This window comes from Oncorhynchus kisutch, linkage group LG18 (assembly GCF_002021735.2).
Source record: "Oncorhynchus kisutch isolate 150728-3 linkage group LG18, Okis_V2, whole genome shotgun sequence".
NCBI classification, from domain to species: Eukaryota; Metazoa; Chordata; class Actinopteri; order Salmoniformes; family Salmonidae; genus Oncorhynchus; species Oncorhynchus kisutch.
In genome coordinates this window covers 31650597-31667442 of record NC_034191.2, presented here as the reverse complement: position 1 = coordinate 31667442, position 16846 = coordinate 31650597, and the positions used below count along the sequence as shown (strand labels likewise).

Below are 16846 nucleotides of genomic sequence, written 5' to 3'. Positions count from 1 at the left end.
TTAGGTCTCTCTTTATGTAGTGTTGTTATAGGTTTTTATATCATTTATTTATATTTTGATTCCCAGCCCCCGTCCCCGCAGGAGGCCTTCTGCCTTTTGGTAGGCCGTCATTGTAAATAAGAATTTGTTCTTAACTGACTTTCCTAGTTAAATAAAAAATAAAAATAATAATCACGACTCAAGTCACAAACAGTGCCACACTCTGATGTCCGTTGCCTGGAGAGCCCTCAAGTTCAATAGGTTTAACCCACATTCACTCCTCTCTCCCAGAAATCTCTACAACACAACAAGTTAATCCCTCACCCACCCGCAGGGGTCAGGCCTGCTTGCCTGGCCTAGCTAGTTGTAGGCTGGGGAAGGCAGGGGGTCCCTACACCTGGTAGAATGGCAGAGCGGGATACATGGTGCAGAGCAGGATGCAAGGGGTACATTCTGGGGCTTCATGCTGAGGCCCTGGCTGCCAAGAGAGGCAGGGGATCCTTGGTCCTGGCAGAGCGGCAGGCTAGTTGGGGTACAGGGGGGTACATCCTTGGGGAGGCAGGTGGAGGCTGGGGTGCTGGGGGCCACATATTGAAGCAGTTTGGGGAGTACTTGCTGGGTCCCTGGCTCTCTCCCACCGTTGTGCTATGCCACCAGGTGCTGGTAACTTGGGTTGCATCCCAAATGGCACCCTATTCCCTATATAGTGCAATGCCTTTGACAAGGGCCCATGGCCTGGCTCTCTCCAATTCTGAAAACTGAGACCTCAACAACTTGGTTTGGGATTAGTGCCGTCCTCCCCACCATGGAGCTGCCTGCCATTCAGCTGGCTGTGCCTGGCTAAGACACTGGCTGTCTTTGTAACACTGACCCCAATAAGAGCAATAGTATTTTGTTGTTTGTATAAGACTACTAAGAGCATACGAGAAATATTCACCACGGTTGTGTTCTTTTCAAAACAGCAAGAGAAGAGGAACACTTTTATAAAAATAAGAAATTACGTGATAAATGTAATACAAAACACTTTTATTCTTTAACAGTCTGTCCATGAAATGTTTTTTTTTTATCTTAATACTGTTTACTTCTCTTTACAGGCCCTCGTCGCTCGAAATTAATTGAATGTCATTTCTACAGCTCTGTAAATATATCCTCCGGCAATATAATTTAATAATACTGTAAATGGCAAAGATAGTTCCAGTATTTTCCAAGACAAAGATCACATTGGCTCCTCCTACTCAACAGTGGTTTAATTTTGCTGTGCATATTCAGTGAAAAGAATACTGATGTAAGAATATCCCTATTATTAAAGACATTTGTAACAAATGAGGGTAAGTGTCATGCTCCTCTTTGTGGGAATATGTGGTGGTAGAATAAATAAACAGTCATTTGTTGGTGGCCTACAGCGGTGGTTCCCAACTCTTTTTGGTTACTGTACCACCAACTGAATTTAACTCTGCCTGGAGTACCCCTGTAGTACCCCCTCTTGTGTATTTTACCAGTAGGCCTATGGTCGTATTAGTCTTCTCAAGTACCCTTTGTCAATAGGCCAAGTACCCCTAGGAGTCCTAGTACCCCTAGTTGCGAACCACTGGCCTACAGGCACACTACATGTGGCGTTGTTATCTCACTCTGCCACCTAGTGGAATAAAGTTCACACTGCAGTTTTGGACAAATTCTCCCAGTCCCAACATATCATACATTTTCCACTTCAAATCCACTTCAACAATCTCTTTGAATTAAACCTTTATAAAATTAATGGCTGGATGGATATAAATATATTTAATAGTCCATAGGGCCAGGTCCATAGAACAATGAAACATCTGCCTTAGTAGTCTGAATCTGAATTAATAGATTAATCAGGAGTCTAGAGCATGTCTAGAGTCTATATCCTTGTTGTTAGCAAGGCTTGCTCTTCTTCCCCAGGCGTTCAAAGAAGGACATCAATCCATAGCCATCTGGTTTGGGCTTCGGGCTCAGGGCTTGTACAGGACAGACTAATTTGTCCTGGACAAAGTGTGTGTAGGTCTCTATGCACTCTTGTACACCAGGTCTTGAACACCAGGTCTTGAACACCAGGTCTTGAACATCAGGTCTTGAACATCAGGTCTTGGACCTCAGGTCTTGGACACCAGATTCCTCACATTGGCTTGCTCTTCTCTCCCAGGCGTTTAAAGAAAGACATGAATCCGTTGCCCTCTGAAAGTTTGGGCTTCGGGCTCTTAGAAGGGTTAGCCATATTGTGTTTGGGGCTCTGAGGAGGGTCAGCCTGTTTGGGTTTCTGGGAGACGAGTATATGGAGAGGAGCGGGAGAAAACTCCTTTATCTCCTCATCCTGGTTCTGGTTCAGTTCTAGGTGTAAGGAGGGAGGTTTTGTCTTGACTATAGAGGAGCTCTTGTCTTGGTTCAGCTCTCCTAGCTCTATGTGTGTAGGTCTCTCTGCTGCTGACAAGCTGTTGGACACCTTCTCCTGCTGGGCACCAGATGTCTCAGAGTGGTGAGGGATGGTGACTACCTCCAAGCCTCTGTTTTCAGAGTCCCTGGGGATGTTGAGACTTGTTGTCAAGTCTTTGTGTTTTGACATGGAGCTCTTAGACACCAGGCCTCGGACACAAGGCTTCTCAGAGTAGCCAGGGAGGTTGGTACGGTTAGGTCCTCCAGAGGCTTTGTGTTTCAGGGACTTCAGATCAGTGTCTTCTGACTTCATCCTCCCTGTGACCCCCAGAGTAGGAGATGGTGTAGTAGGAAAAGTAAACAGATCATCCTCTTCCTCTTCCTCAGTAGGAGGGGCTTTAGGGGTGAGGGTGAAGGTGTGTCTGCGGTTGAGTATTTCCTTGGGGGAGAGGTGAGGGTTGAGGAGGTATCTAGCCAGGCTCTCGCTGCCTCTACATGCATCTCCCAGCAGCCGCTGTCTGTCCTCTTGGAAGGTCCTCTGGTGAGGGGAGGTGGAGGTGATGGTGGAGATGGTGGAGGATGTAGCATTAGTGGTCGTAGCGTTGGGTGATCTTGTGGAGGTGTTAGCATTATTGGTGGCATTGGGAGACTTCTGCTGCTCCAGGCCGTACTCCCCAGACGAAAGACTACCACGGCTGCTCTGATACCTCAGAACTTTCCTGGACACTTCACGCAACTTCTGGGCTTCTTCCTCATTTCCCTCCTCCTCCTCCTTTTCCTCCTTGTCCTTCATCGTCACTGAGATGGGTCTACCTGTGGAGGTGCAGGAGGAGGAGCTGCTGCTACTGGTTCTCCTGGTTGGCTGTGTAGAACCATGTGGTTTCTTAGGGTTCTGCTGTGTCTCCTCTGGATGTGGAACCACATTCTCCTTCCGGTTCCTTTTGCTGTGGGACTGGTCCTTCTGGTCACTCTGAGAGGTCCCAGCCAGATCTCTGGCTGAGTTCCACTCATTCTCCTTACACACCTCCGTGGCCTTGACACAACCTCGATTTCCCCGTTCTGCCGAGGGAAGATTTGCTTGAATGGGAACCTCTGACAGTCTGCTAATGGTGGGGGAGGTCATGCCCGAGCCTTTTCTCCTTTGGGACACACGACTGGTCAGGACCCTAAATCAAATCAAACTTGATTCAAAGTTCATATGAATGTCACAACACACTTTTACAGAAAAAAAGAAAATAACAGATTATATTTCAAAAGAAAGTATGACCAACTTCCGTAGTACGGACTCCAGGGCCACACCCTCCACGGCCTTGTCCCGTATGGAGCAGGTGGCGGTGGAACGGCGTTTAGCAGCATTAGCATCACTCAGCAGTCTGTCTCTGGTTCTCCTCTTCACCTCCGCCACCTCACGATCACGGTTCTCCTACACACAGATACAATAACACATGTTAGGGAGCCAGAGGCAATGAACACTGGAATCTACCAAGAAATCAGGGAAGGTTAAAGAGAAAAGAGAAACTACAGAGATAGTCATTGAAGACAAAATCCAGCCAAAAGTCCTCACACAGAAAAGAGTGAGATGGAGATCTATGTTCCCAAGGAGGCCAAGATGGCAGTCAGTAAATCAGAGAGCATAAAATAATAGTATGCAAAAGGAGTATATACACAATTTTTTACCTGGATGGCCTTCAGGAATTTCTCACAGAAAGAGTTGAAGATGGAGCAGCATTCATTCAGTCTGAACTTGCTGGGGTCTTCACAGAAGTACTCAGCCACTGAGTCACTGACTGAACCCAGCGACTGCAGAGAGAGCTCAGTCTCAGCCAGACGACACTCTGCTTCCTACAAGGGACCACACACAGAACATAAATAACAAAGGCTGTGTCCCAAATGGCACCCTGTTCCCCATATACAGTGGGGCAAAAAAGTATTTAGTCAGCCACCAATTGTACAAGTTCTCCCACTTAAAAAGATGAGAGAGGCCTGTAATTTTCATCATAGGTACACTTCAACTATGACAGACAAAATGAGGAAAAAAAATCCAGAAAATCACATTGTAGGATTTTTAATGAATTTATTTGCAAATTATGTTGGAAAATAAGTATTTGGTCAATAACAAAAGTTTCTCAATACTTTGTTATATACCCTTTGTTGGCAATGACAGAGGTCAAAGGTTTTCTGTAAGTCTTCACAAGGTTTTCACACACTGTTGCTGGTATTTTGGCCCATTCCTCCAGATCTCCTCTAGAGCAGTGATGTTTTGGGGCTGTTGCTGGGCAACACGGACTTTCAACTCACTCCAAAGATTTTCTATGGGGTTCAGATCTGGAGACTGGCTAGGCCACTCCAGGACCTTGAAATGCTTCTTACGAAGACACTCCTTCGTTGCCCGGGCGGTGTGTTTGGGATCATTGTCATGCTGAAAGACCCAGCCACGTTTCATCTTCACTGCCCTTGCTGATGGAAGGAGGTTTTCACTCAAAATCTCACGATACATGGCCCCATTCATTCTTTCCTTTACACAGATCAGTCGTCCTGGTCCCTTTGCAGAAAAACAGCCCCAAAGCATGATGTTTCCACCCCCATGCTTCACAGTAGGTATGGTGTTCTTTGGATGCAACTCAGCAATCTTTGTCCTCCAAACACGACAAGTTGAGTTTTTACCAAAAAGTTATATTTTGGTTTCATCTGACCATATAACATTCTCCCAATCTTCTGGATCATCCAAATGCTCTCTAGCAAACTTCAGACGGGCCTGGACATGTACTGGCTTAAGCAGGGGGACACGTCTGGCACTGCAGGATTTGAGTCCCTGGCGGCGTAGTGTGTTAATGATGGTAGGCTTTGTTACTTTGGTCCCAGCTCTCTGCAGGTCATTCACTAGGTCCCCCCGTGTGGTTCTGGGATTTTTGCTCACCGTTCTTGTGATCATATTGACCCCACGGGGTGAGATCTTGCGTGGAGCCCCAGATCGAGGGAGATTATCAGTGGTCTTGTATGTCTTCCATGTCTTAATAATTGCTCCCACAGTTGATTTCTTCAAACCAAGCTGCTTACCTATTGCAGATTCAGTCTTCCCAGCCTGGTGTAGGTCTACAATTTTGTTTCTGGTGTCCTTTGACAGCTCTTTGGGCTTGGCATAGTGTAGTTTGGAGTGTGACTGTTTGAGGTTGTGGACAGGTGTCTTTTATACTGATAACAAGTTCAAACAGGTGCCATTAATACAGGTAACGAGTGGAGGACAGAGGAGCCTCTTAAAGAAGAAGTTACAGGTCTGTGAGAGCCAGATACTTATTTGGTCTGTGTGACCAAATACTTATTTTCCACCATAATTTGCAAATAAATTCATAACAAATCCTACAATGTGATTTTCTGGATTTTTTTTCTCATTTTGTCTGTCATAGTTGAAGTGTAACTATGATGGAAATTACAGGCCTCTCTCATCTTTTTAAGTTGGAGAACTTGCACAATTGTTGGCTGACTACACCGTGCTTCTACACCTGCATTGCTTGCTGTTTGGGGTTTTAGGCTGGGTTTCTGTACAGCACTTTGAGATATCAGCTGATGTACGAAGGGATATATAAATAAATTAGATTTGATTTTGACTAAATACTTTTTTGCCCCACTGTAGTGCAGTAGTGTTGAATAGACCCCTATGGGTCCTGGTCAAATGTAGTGCACTATACAAAGGGAAAAGGGTGCCATTAGGGTCGCAATGTACATTTCTGAACCTACAGGGGACCACAAACATCAATAACCTCATCACTGGTCCTAGAGTTGTAGATTCACCACCAGAGGTTATTAAGGCTATGACAAGGGCCCAGAGTTTTTCCTGGTCAGGTTATGTGGTCAGGTAAAGCTTGTGGCCCTGGAAACATTACATAGCTATACAGTATTGGGGAAAGTAGCGATACAAGATCTGAAAGGCATGGAGAATACACAGGCAGGCTACCTCACCTTGAGAAAGTTCTCCATCTGAGCCCGTAGCTCTTCCTGTTTCTGTACCTCCTCCTTCGCCTCCTTTACTTTCTTCAATTCTCTCTGAAACTCACTCTCTATGTCCTCCTTATGGATCCTACAGGGGGGGCAGAACACAAATATCAATCATTCAATACAGACAAACAGAAAAGCACAATCATTACAATAGAATGCCTTACTATGGGGCAAACAGCAATATTAAAGATATTGTTGAAGCGTGTAAGACACTCTGTATCTGTACCTTGCTGCATCAGCGATGTGTGTGAGTTTGTCCGGGAATTTCAGCAGGGCCACATCAATCTTCTGAGCTTGCTACAATCGACATAAACATGAACAGCTGTTCTGCATCAGAGACAAACAAGATTCTAGATAAAGGATACGTTTTAAATAAGGGTTCTCCTTACCATGACTACATAGTGCATGAGGTTCATGCCTGGTTTGTTGGCCCTTGTGTCCACTAGTTTCAGTAGCGATGCCACCCTGAAGCCAATGGCACTGCCGGCATAGCCGCCCTGTGGACACAGAGGACAAGTGAGAGACAGTCAGTAAGGCTGACAAATTAACCTGAGGATTACTCAAAGCTTGTAGAATGAGTTTATAACATATATAAAGGTATACAGTATATTATATAATCGATGATATCATTGTTTTCCACTCACAGCGTTCATGTAGTTTCCAGTCTTCAGAACCAGGCGGATCACAGAGTGTAGATCGTCACTCTCTAACAGCTCTGGAGAGAGACAGACAGACAGACAGACAGACAGACAGACAGACAGACAAGACAGACGAGACAGTTGAGTTTAGTACAGATACACACTGGCCTTATTAAGATCCAGATCACATGCAGACGCAAACTCTACCTTTTCCAGCTGTGATCATGGTGGCGATGGATTGTTTCATTTCATCCATGAGTGGAAAAAACTCTTCTTTGAGAACTAAACTGTTGAGGCGCTCCTCATAACTAAAAGAAAGGGTACGAATAATGATTCATATTCTAGAACACAACAGGCATTCAAGACATAGAAAACACAAAACTGTTCAAAACGGTGAATTAGATGTTTGTAGACGGTTCAACACTCACTCACTCACTCACTCACTCACTCACTCACTCACTCACTCACTCACTCACTCACTCACTTACTCACTCACTCACTCACTTACTCACTCACCTGGGAACCTTGATAAGTAGCATCATAAACAGGTCTGCTTCAGGAAGAGCTGACTGGTCCCCTTTAAACCCAACTAGCTGCTTCACCTGCACACACACAACATGTATTCATCTTAGTAAGACAATTACGGTAAGGGTTGTAACTTGGGAGAACACTGTTATAACTGTCTCTCAAGCTAAATATGATCAGTTCACTGTGGTAGTTAGCAACAACAATGGCGGCAAGCTGGCGGCAAACCTCAGCTCCCACAATGGTGGTCGAACTGGAGTTTGCCCTATGTAGGACAAGGGTGCCAAAGAGACAGCGGCCTGATCTATGCTTGTCTACTGGGAAAGGCTGTGTGAAGTACTGTACCTCTTCTTTCTCTGGCAGCAGCTTACACAGCTCCTTCAGTTTACCTGTCCCAAATTTCAATCCGTTTCCTGAACTGATGTCCTTGATCATGTCCCCTACTGGCCTGGGGAGAGACACAGACACTGATCAGTTACTGTATTATAACCAACATAACTTTGGAACAGGGGCGACCCATCATTCAGGGCAGTTGCGGCAGAGACCTACCTTTTTTGAGCCCCACATGTTTTGCAAAAAAATAAAAACACATTTGAGGGGAGGGGGGCTTGCCTGTTTTGCATGTTATTTTGGCATTAATATGTGTCACATATCAGTTTGCAAACAACAACAAAAATATATATATATAATTGAGTTAATAAAGTCGCATACAAACATGGTCTATTTTTAAGTAAGGCAGCTCCAAATTGCAGGCGTTTCAGCCTAGCTCAGTGCTTTCTGTGGTGGTGGGGCAAGCCAGCAGAAAATATGGAGAGTTACGCCGTGATTGGCTCAGTGTTCTGTCACTCATGGGGACACTACGTCACCGCGAAGTGTAAGGGGAGACCTTGGAAATTCTAGCCCTTTGGCTACTGACATAGAGTTACATTAGAAGTGCCCATCCAAGAAGGCTCAAGGTCAAATAGCCTCCAATACCCTACTCAACAAATTGGATGCAGTCTATCACAGTGCAATCCGTTTTATCACCAAAGCCCCATATACTACCCACCATTGCGACCTGTACGCTCTCGTTGGCTGGCCCTCGCTTCATACTCGTCGCCAAACCCACTGGCTCCATGTCATCTACAAGACCCTGCTAGGTAAAGTCCCCCCTTATCTCAGCTCGCTGGTCACCATAGCATCTCCCACCTGTAGCACACGCTCCAGCAGGTATATCTCTCTAGTCACCCCCAAAACCAATTCTTTCTTTGGCCGCCTCTCCTTCCAGTTCTCTGCTGCCAATGACTGGAACGAACTACAAAAATCTCTGAAACTGGAAACACTTATCTCCCTCACTAGCTTTAAGCACCAACTGTCAGAGCAGCTCACAGATTACTGCACCTGTACATAGCCCACCTATAATTTAGCCCAAACAACTACCTCTTTCCCAACTGTATTTAATTTTAATTTATTTATTTATTTAGCTCCTTTGCACCCCATTATTTTTTTATTTCTACTTTGCACATTCTTCCATTGCAAAACCACTATTCCAGTATTTTACTTGCTATATTGTATTTACTTTGCCATCTTGGCCTTTTTTGCCTTTACCTCCCTTCTCACCTCATTTGCTCACATTGTATATAGACTTGTTTATACTGCATTATTGACTGTATGTTTGTTTTTACTCCATGTGTAACTCTGTGTCGTTTTATCTGTCGAACTGCTTTGCTTTATCTTGGCCAGGTCGCAATTGTAAATGAGAACTTGTTCTCAACTTGCCTACCTGGTTAAATAAAGGTAAAATAAAAAAAATAAAAAAAAAAATAATAAAAAAAAATTGGCCACAGATAATATGATGTCAAATCACGTTATAAGTACAGTAGCTTAGATCGGACTGATCATGTCAACATCATACTTTCAAAATCTTAGCTAGCAGTCATCATCATGAATGAAGTCGACAATCTACTGGCAAATCGTTTTCAATCCTTGTCGTATGAAGTGAAATTATAGATAGAACGTATCGGTGCTCCTTGGCCATTGGACATAAACATTACACAACAAGTTGTAAATCGCAAATTCAACAATGAGTGGTTTGGAAGGAAGTGAGCACAGCACAACAAGGTGAGTCTAAAAATGTATTGTATGCTGCTGCATACATTATGTAATATGCCAGGGAGATATATATACTGTAGCTAAGAATGTGATAACGTTACTAAGTGTATGTTGTGTAGTAAACTGTTAGTAGCCCATGTGCCTGATGCTAATAATTTGGTCCCTTTTCCCCTCTTAATTTTGCCTACTGTTCTGACTTCGTGGTGCACATGTAGCCTATAGCCTGTTCTAGAGAAATGCAATCATTGAATATTGTAAGAGCTTTCATTGTCTTCTTATATGCCCCCTTTATTTATCCTACAGTTCTGACTTAGGGTACAGGTCGAATACTGTAAGAACGGCCCATGTTCTGAATTCTGTTGCTGTACAGTTCAAAAGTGCTGAACAAATAGCTATATTGATAATGTCTGTCCTAGCTTGATCATTAATGTCTTCATCGAAATTTACGGATTGCCTCTTATCCGCTCGTCGTTCTCTTATACCATAGTTTGTACATCTCAAGTGCCAGTAGAAACCACATTTGTTTAAACAAGTCAGCCATATCAGATATGTTTTTAAAAAAGGCAGTCAATTGGCTGAATTAACTGTTTCGCTGCCAGACAAGGCTCCGCGATAGCCAGATGTAGCAGTGGTAAAGTGTTGGGACTGCTGTTGGGACTCTGCTGTTGGGACAGGTTTATGTAGGCCCTTTTTATTTTTTATTTCACCTTTATTTAACCAGGTAGGCTAGTTGAGAACAAGTTCTCATTTGCAACTGCAAACTGCGAGTCTGGAAGGAGAGTTTACAGTCTAGCCAGACACCTAGGTATTTATAGTTGTCCACATATTCTAGGTCGGAACCGTCCAGGATGGTAATGTTAGTCGGTCGGGCGGGTGCGGGCAGCGAACGGTTGAAGAGCATGCATTTGGTTTTACTAGCATTTAAGAGCAGTTGGAGGCCATGGAAGGAGTGTTGCATGGCATTGAAGCTCGTTTGGAGGTTAGTTAGCACAGTGTCCAAGGAAGGGCCAGAAGTATACAGAATGGTTTCGTCTGCGTAGACGTGGATCAGGGAATCGCCCGCAGCAAGAGCGACATCATTGATATATACAGAGAAAAGAGTCGGCCCGAGAATTGAACCCTGTGGCACCCCCATAGAGACTGCCAGAGGTCCGGACAACATGCCCTCCGATTTGACACAGTGAACTCTGTCTGCAAAGTAGTTGGTGAACCAGGCAAAGCAGTCATTAGAAAAACCAAGGCTATTGAGTCTGCCGATAAGAATACAGTGATTGACAGAGTCGAAAGCCTTGGCCAGGTCGATGAAGACGGCTGCACAGTACTGTCTTTTATCGATGGCGGTTATGATATCGTTTAGTACCTTGAGCGTGGCTGAGGTGCACCCGTGACCGGCTCGGAAGTCAGATTGCACAGCGGAGAAGGTACGGTGGGATTCGAAATGGTCAGTGATCTGTTTATTAACTTGGCTTTCGAAGACTTTAGATAGGCAGGGCAGGATGGATATAGGTCTGTAACAGTTTGGGTCTAGGGTGTCATCCCCTTTGAAGAGGGGGATGACCGCGGCAGCTTTCCAATCTTTAGGGATCTCGGACGATACGAAAGAGAGGTTGAACAGGCTGGTAATAGGGGTTGCAACAATGGCGGCGGATAGTTTTAGAAAGAGAGGGTCCAGATTGCAGCTCTTTCGGAACATCTGCTGTCTGGATTTGGGTGAAGGAGAAGCTGGGGAGGCTTGGGCGAGTAGCTGCGGGGGGGGCGGAGCCGTTGGCCGGGGTTGGAGTAGCCAGGAGGAAGGCATGGCCAGCCATTGAGAAATGCTTATTGAAATGTTCGATTATCATGGATTTATCAGTGGTGACCGTGTTACCTAGCCTCAGTGCAGTGGACAGCTGGAAGGAGGTGCTCTTGTTCTCCATGGACTTTACAGTGTCCCAAAACTTTTTGGAGTTAGAGCTACAGGATGCAAATTTCTGCTTGAAAAAGCTAGCCTTTGCTTTCCTGACTGACTGCGTGTATTGGTTCCTGACTCCCTTGAACAGTTTCATATCGTGGGGACTATTCGATGCTATTGCAGTCCGCCACAGTTTGTGGGCACCGTTATAGTGCAATTAATCTATTGTTTAGTGTTGTATCGTGGCTTTGCTGGCATGCATAATTTTTATATATATATATTTTGCCCCACCAAGATTTACATGCTAAAATTGCCACCGGTTTGGAAACTTCATCGACTGATTCATCCACTAGGTTCTCCTAGGAGCCTAGTCAAGGAGAAGTGCTGTGATTCATTAATCTCCAACTACACAAAGTGATTATTTTTTATGCTCTAGGGTTGGGTCTCTAAATGTGTTGCTCATTTCCTCTGTGCCAGGTTTCATTAAGCCTGGTAAGCAAGGCTCCTTCTTTCCCCATGGGTTGAACACCCTCTTAGTGCATTTTTCCACTTTAACCAACCACAGACAAGCTCTTACCTGCTATACATATACACCTACAGCTGAACTGGAACAATGTTTTCTTTCCTCAGAAGCACAAGAATAAAAACGCTGACACAGAAATACAGAAAAGAGAAAACTGCATCCAGAAATGGACATTACAGATAAATGTAATAATAAAACATTGAGATGAAAAGGCTTTTATGTCTTTTTGAGTTGTCTGTCTGCGAGAACAGTACAATCTTCAGAAAATTAGGTACTGTAGCCAATGGCATGTAGTAATATTGTAACACATAACACAGTTATACTGTGGGCCTACAGAGAAAATAGTTTAGTAACACATTAATGCCATTTTTCAATAGTTCATCTGTGGAATGACCTGAGTGCACTGTTCCTGCATTAGTGTTATCATGTAGAGCCGACCTGTTGGGACAAGCTGCTGTACCTCAGACACACAGAGCTGGGAATGTCAAGCAGCCTAGCCTCAGGACTACTTGGCCTTGCTGTCCCAAATTACCCCCTATTCCCTATATAATGGACTATTTCTGAGCAGTGCCCTATGGGGGTAAAAAGTAGTCCACTATAGGGAATAGGGTGCATACTTGAGCATACTTGCATACTTGAGATGCAACCACGGTGTCTTCTTTAACTTGACACAAGTGAATCTGACAAACCCTCCACACCTTCAGCACACTCCCAGTTTATGTCTGAGTCCCAAATGGCACCCTATTCCCTATATAGTGCACTACTTTAGATCAGACTCTGGTCAAAAGTAAAGCACTATATAGGGAATAGTGTGCCATTTGGAATGCATTCTATATTTGCCTCTCTCTGACATACCTCTTGAACTGTTTCAGGAAGATCCCAACATTCATGCTCCTCTTGGAGTTCAGAATGGAGACCTGGGGGTGGTGGGACACATAGGCATGAAGTCATCAGTTAGTCAATAAATAATGTTTGTCATACCAGAACACACATACGCACACAGACACACACACATGAAGACATCAGTAGGTCAATAACAGGCGTTGAGTCTATCAGGAGCTCAGCATTTAGCTTAAACAGTCTTCTCCTTTATCCCAAATACATCCTCATTCACAAACAAACAACGGATTGCAAAGGTTTTACTGGTTTGATTGACTTGTTTTTGAGAGCCCATGATAAGCTATTGCAACAGTTGTCAACATACTGACATTCCTACGTCATGCTCATCTATACTGAGTTAGAAACAGGGACAGGTAAGAGACTAAAGGCCAGTTTCAATAGCTCCACATTTGACCTTTATTGAACTGCCAAGGTAGCCTAAATGTGACAGCAGGGTGGTTTCACTAGCAAACAACAAGAGACAAAAGTAGAGGATCAAAAATAGGTTTGTTAATATGACAATAGCATTGTATACCAGGACAATGATTCACAACAGTTCCGTAAAATCAAGAACCATCACTCACAGGATGGGAAGTACTGTATCTTAATTGAACCCACAGCCCTGTTCATTGTTATAGAGGTAGCAATGAATGCTGGTTTACAATACATACAAGTATCAACTGTATGGCAACAATTAGCACATATTAGTGGTTCATTTACTCTCCCTGGGCAAACTGATGAAGATTAGTTAGGCTATATTGACTCTGCCCACCCGTTTAAACCAGATTAGATAACCTCTGCTGATGAACTCATGCTGCTTGCAGAGTGGAAATATTTATAATCAACCTATATACTCTGAGAGTTTAGTCAAATCAAGCACTCTATCAGTTGGCATTCAAATGATGGTAAAGGCTTGATAGGTGTGTGGACAGAAAGGTAAGACAGCCTTCCAGTCACAGTATGTTAATGAATCATATAAAAAGACATCAGGGTAGAATCGCATCTAAGCTTCGCTCACGCTGACTGGCTTGTTTGGAACACTTTCGCTAATACATTATTGCTTCCTGATGTACTTGAGTTTGATCCAAGTGAAGTCCACAAAGAATCTTGCTAAAGCCACACTAAGAGAGGGGTAGCTTCCCAATTGGCACCCTATTCCCTTTATAGTGCACTACTTTTGCTCCGTCCTAGACCAAAAAAAGCACCATCATGGAACCATGGGCTGATGGAATTGACGTATTTCCCAACCTCCACCTAGCCACCTTAACCGTAACCCTAACCCTGGCCACTATGACGACATGACCGAGCCCGTTTCAACAGAAAGGCTGTAGGAAAACAACACATCACCCTGTGATACTGTGATGTACACACGAACTCCACAACACACACTTCCTGAGAAAATCAATCAGGGTCTAAAGAGCATATGTCAACATATCCAACATCTTTGGTCGTAAACAGAACAAATATTCATATTCAATATGCTGCTTCGGTCTCTCGTCTACTCCCAGAAAGTATAGATGCTCAATACAAACTCTCAGGTGAGAAATCATGAGCAAGAGAAGAATGACAGAATTATGCATGACATTGGAGAGGCCTTGGCTGGGACCATATAGGACATGTACGCCTCACAGACTTATACAGTGTCTGATCGAGGAGCAAAGTAGCTGATGTGGTACCTCTTGACTTGTACTCAGCTACAACTGACACACTTCTCTCCAGCTGCCAGTATCAAGCTAGAGAAGTGACTCCTGGTACAGAAGGTTAGGACAACTCACCACTTCTGTGCCCTGGCTGTTGGTTGGCTTGCCTCTGATACTCTGTCTGTTCAGAGCCTTTTGTCCCTGTCCCTGCTGCTGGCTATGACTGAACAGCTCCTCAATCCTCCTAGTGTCCAGCTCATACTCTCCCAGGGTCTTCTCTTCCGTCCAGATGTTGTGTTTGCCCACCACCACGTGTTTGGGGATCGCATCCCAGTTGAAGTTACGCATCTTGGAGACGTTAAGCTGGCGGCCTGTGGATGGCCCGAAGCCTATGCCAGGGGGAGGAGGGGGGCCTGGGGGAGGGGGGCAGGGGGGAGGTGGTGGGGGGGCAAGGGGAGGTGGTGGTGGAGGAGGAGGAGGAGGCGGAGGAGGTGGTGGAGCGATTGCTGATTCCATCTTAAGTTTAAAGGAATTAGATGGACCAAGGATCAGGAACAGATCATGGTATCATCATTATGGCTTCATCATCACCTCCATTTTGTACACGTAAAGTGTTACATAAATGTTATTCAATTAGTGTTGAATACCAATTATTGAAGAGGGTGATATAATCCTTTTCCTTGATTGAACCCACCTGTAAAGAAACAATGGTGCCGGTAAACCTTTAACACAGAATGTTAGGCATGCAGCATAAATTACGTCCCTGTACTGTATTGCCCAGCACAGAACAAGTATCGTGTGGCTGAAGTGCTCAAATGAGACACTATATCAACAAATGCTGAATTGAAAAGACATTGAAAGCACTATAATTATAAAATACGTGTATGAATTTACAAATCAAAAGCATCCACCAGAAAAACGGAATACAGTAGGCTACTTATTTTGATCAGGTTTTATCTTTAGTCTACTAATGTATGTGTGATAAATGAGGGAAGAGGATTCTGTATCGGACCTTACCTGCTCGATGTCCAACGTTCCACCAAGAGTAAAAACTATTTCGAAAAACCAAAAACTACAATTCAATCCAGTAGTTAGTCCGACGCCTTCCTCTTCAAACTTCAACATCAGAGGTGTGAGTTGAGTTGACTACTACCACTGGACCGCTACCAGCGCTGTCAGGTTTCCACTAGATAATACATACACAAAGTCAGGTGCCACAGCTACATAGTCAAAATTGGCCAAAAAATTATTATTATAATTTTGTTGTTAATTTAAATGTAGGGTTAGGCATAAGGTTAGCAGTGTGGTTAAGGTCAGGGTTAAGGTTACGGTTAGGTTTAAAATCAGATTTTAAGAAGATCAATTGTAGAAATGGGCGAGGTTTAGCCATAATTACGACTTTGTGGCTGTGCTAACTAGGGACGACCGCAGTGTCAGAGAAGTAAAAGCATGTCGCAACTTTACCTGCGTACGGACTGAGTCTAACGATGTATATAAACCCTTGATTACTCAAATTATGTATTGGCGATTGAGAGGGTTTGAAGCCACCTGTCGGCCATATTGGCACTCCCTGGTAGATCAGTCCTCCATAGGAATGATTGGAATTTTATAGTACTTCAATTAAATTTTTCAAGGACAGAATGACATGTATATAAGTATTTTTTTGTTGTAGTGGAAAAAGTGACATTAGTCATCTCAAAAAATTCTACTTTATGGAAAATGTTTTTATATATATGTACAGTACCAGTCAGAGGTTTGGACACCTGTTTATTCAAGGGATTTTCTTTATTTTTACTATCTTCTACATTGTAGAATAATAGTGAAGACATTGAACCTGTGGTAGAAATCAGGTAGAAATGCAAAAAGTGTTTAACAAATCAAAATATATTTTATATTTGAGATTCTTCAAAGTAGCCACTCTTTGCCTTGATGACGCTCTTGGCATTCATAAAAATTAAGAAAAAACATTGAATTAGTAGGTGTGTCCAAACTTTTGACTGGTACTGTATATACTGCATATATATATTTGTTTTATGTTTAGCTCACATAATATAATTTAAAAGTACGCATTAAGGTGTCTATAATAGAATACATGTGGCAAAACAAATTTAGATATTAATAAATGCATTTCTATACCTTCCAAAATATTGGAGTGCCAAGATGGAGGCACGGTGGCTTCAACACAGTGCTCCTATAAATCATCTAGTGTATATATAAATGATAGACTGAGCTCAATGCCCTGTTAACCCCCTAACTGCCCGTGCCATATTCCATTCTGACAGAAGTACTGTAAAAT

At 43.7% G+C, this 16846-nt stretch overlaps 1 protein-coding gene across 1 annotated transcript; it reads right to left on the bottom strand.

Annotated features, from left to right (window-relative positions):
- Nucleotides 1-990: 990 nt before the first annotated feature.
- LOC116354697 (inverted formin-2-like) lies at nt 991-15745 on the bottom strand. The gene is made up of 13 exons (XM_031795255.1): nt 15568-15745; nt 14686-15244; nt 12887-12948; nt 7872-7974; nt 7518-7603; nt 7209-7309; nt 7008-7078; nt 6753-6860; nt 6590-6660; nt 6328-6445; nt 4048-4212; nt 3642-3793; nt 991-3536 (listed from the first exon to the last, which is right to left on the bottom strand). The coding sequence occupies exons 2-13, from the start codon at nt 15064-15066 to the stop codon at nt 2117-2119; spliced, it is 2838 nt and encodes a 945-aa protein (XP_031651115.1). The 5' UTR covers nt 15067-15244; nt 15568-15745; the 3' UTR covers nt 991-2116.
- Between the last annotated feature and the right edge of the window lie 1101 nt (nt 15746-16846).

What these genes read in the sequence shown, in the direction of transcription:
- LOC116354697 (XM_031795255.1), bottom strand. Translation starts at nt 15,066, where the DNA reads ATGGAATCAGCAATCGCTCCACCACCTCCTCCGCCTCCTCCTCCTCCT. An exon ending in ACAGCCAGGGCACAGAAGTG is followed by an intron (nt 12,949 to 14,685) that starts GTGAGTTGTCCT and finishes CACCACCCCCAG; the next exon opens with GTCTCCATTCTGAACTCCAA. An exon ending in CTGGAGTCCGTACTACGGAA is followed by an intron (nt 3,537 to 3,641) that starts GTTGGTCATACT and finishes GATTTGATTTAG; the next exon opens with GGTCCTGACCAGTCGTGTGT.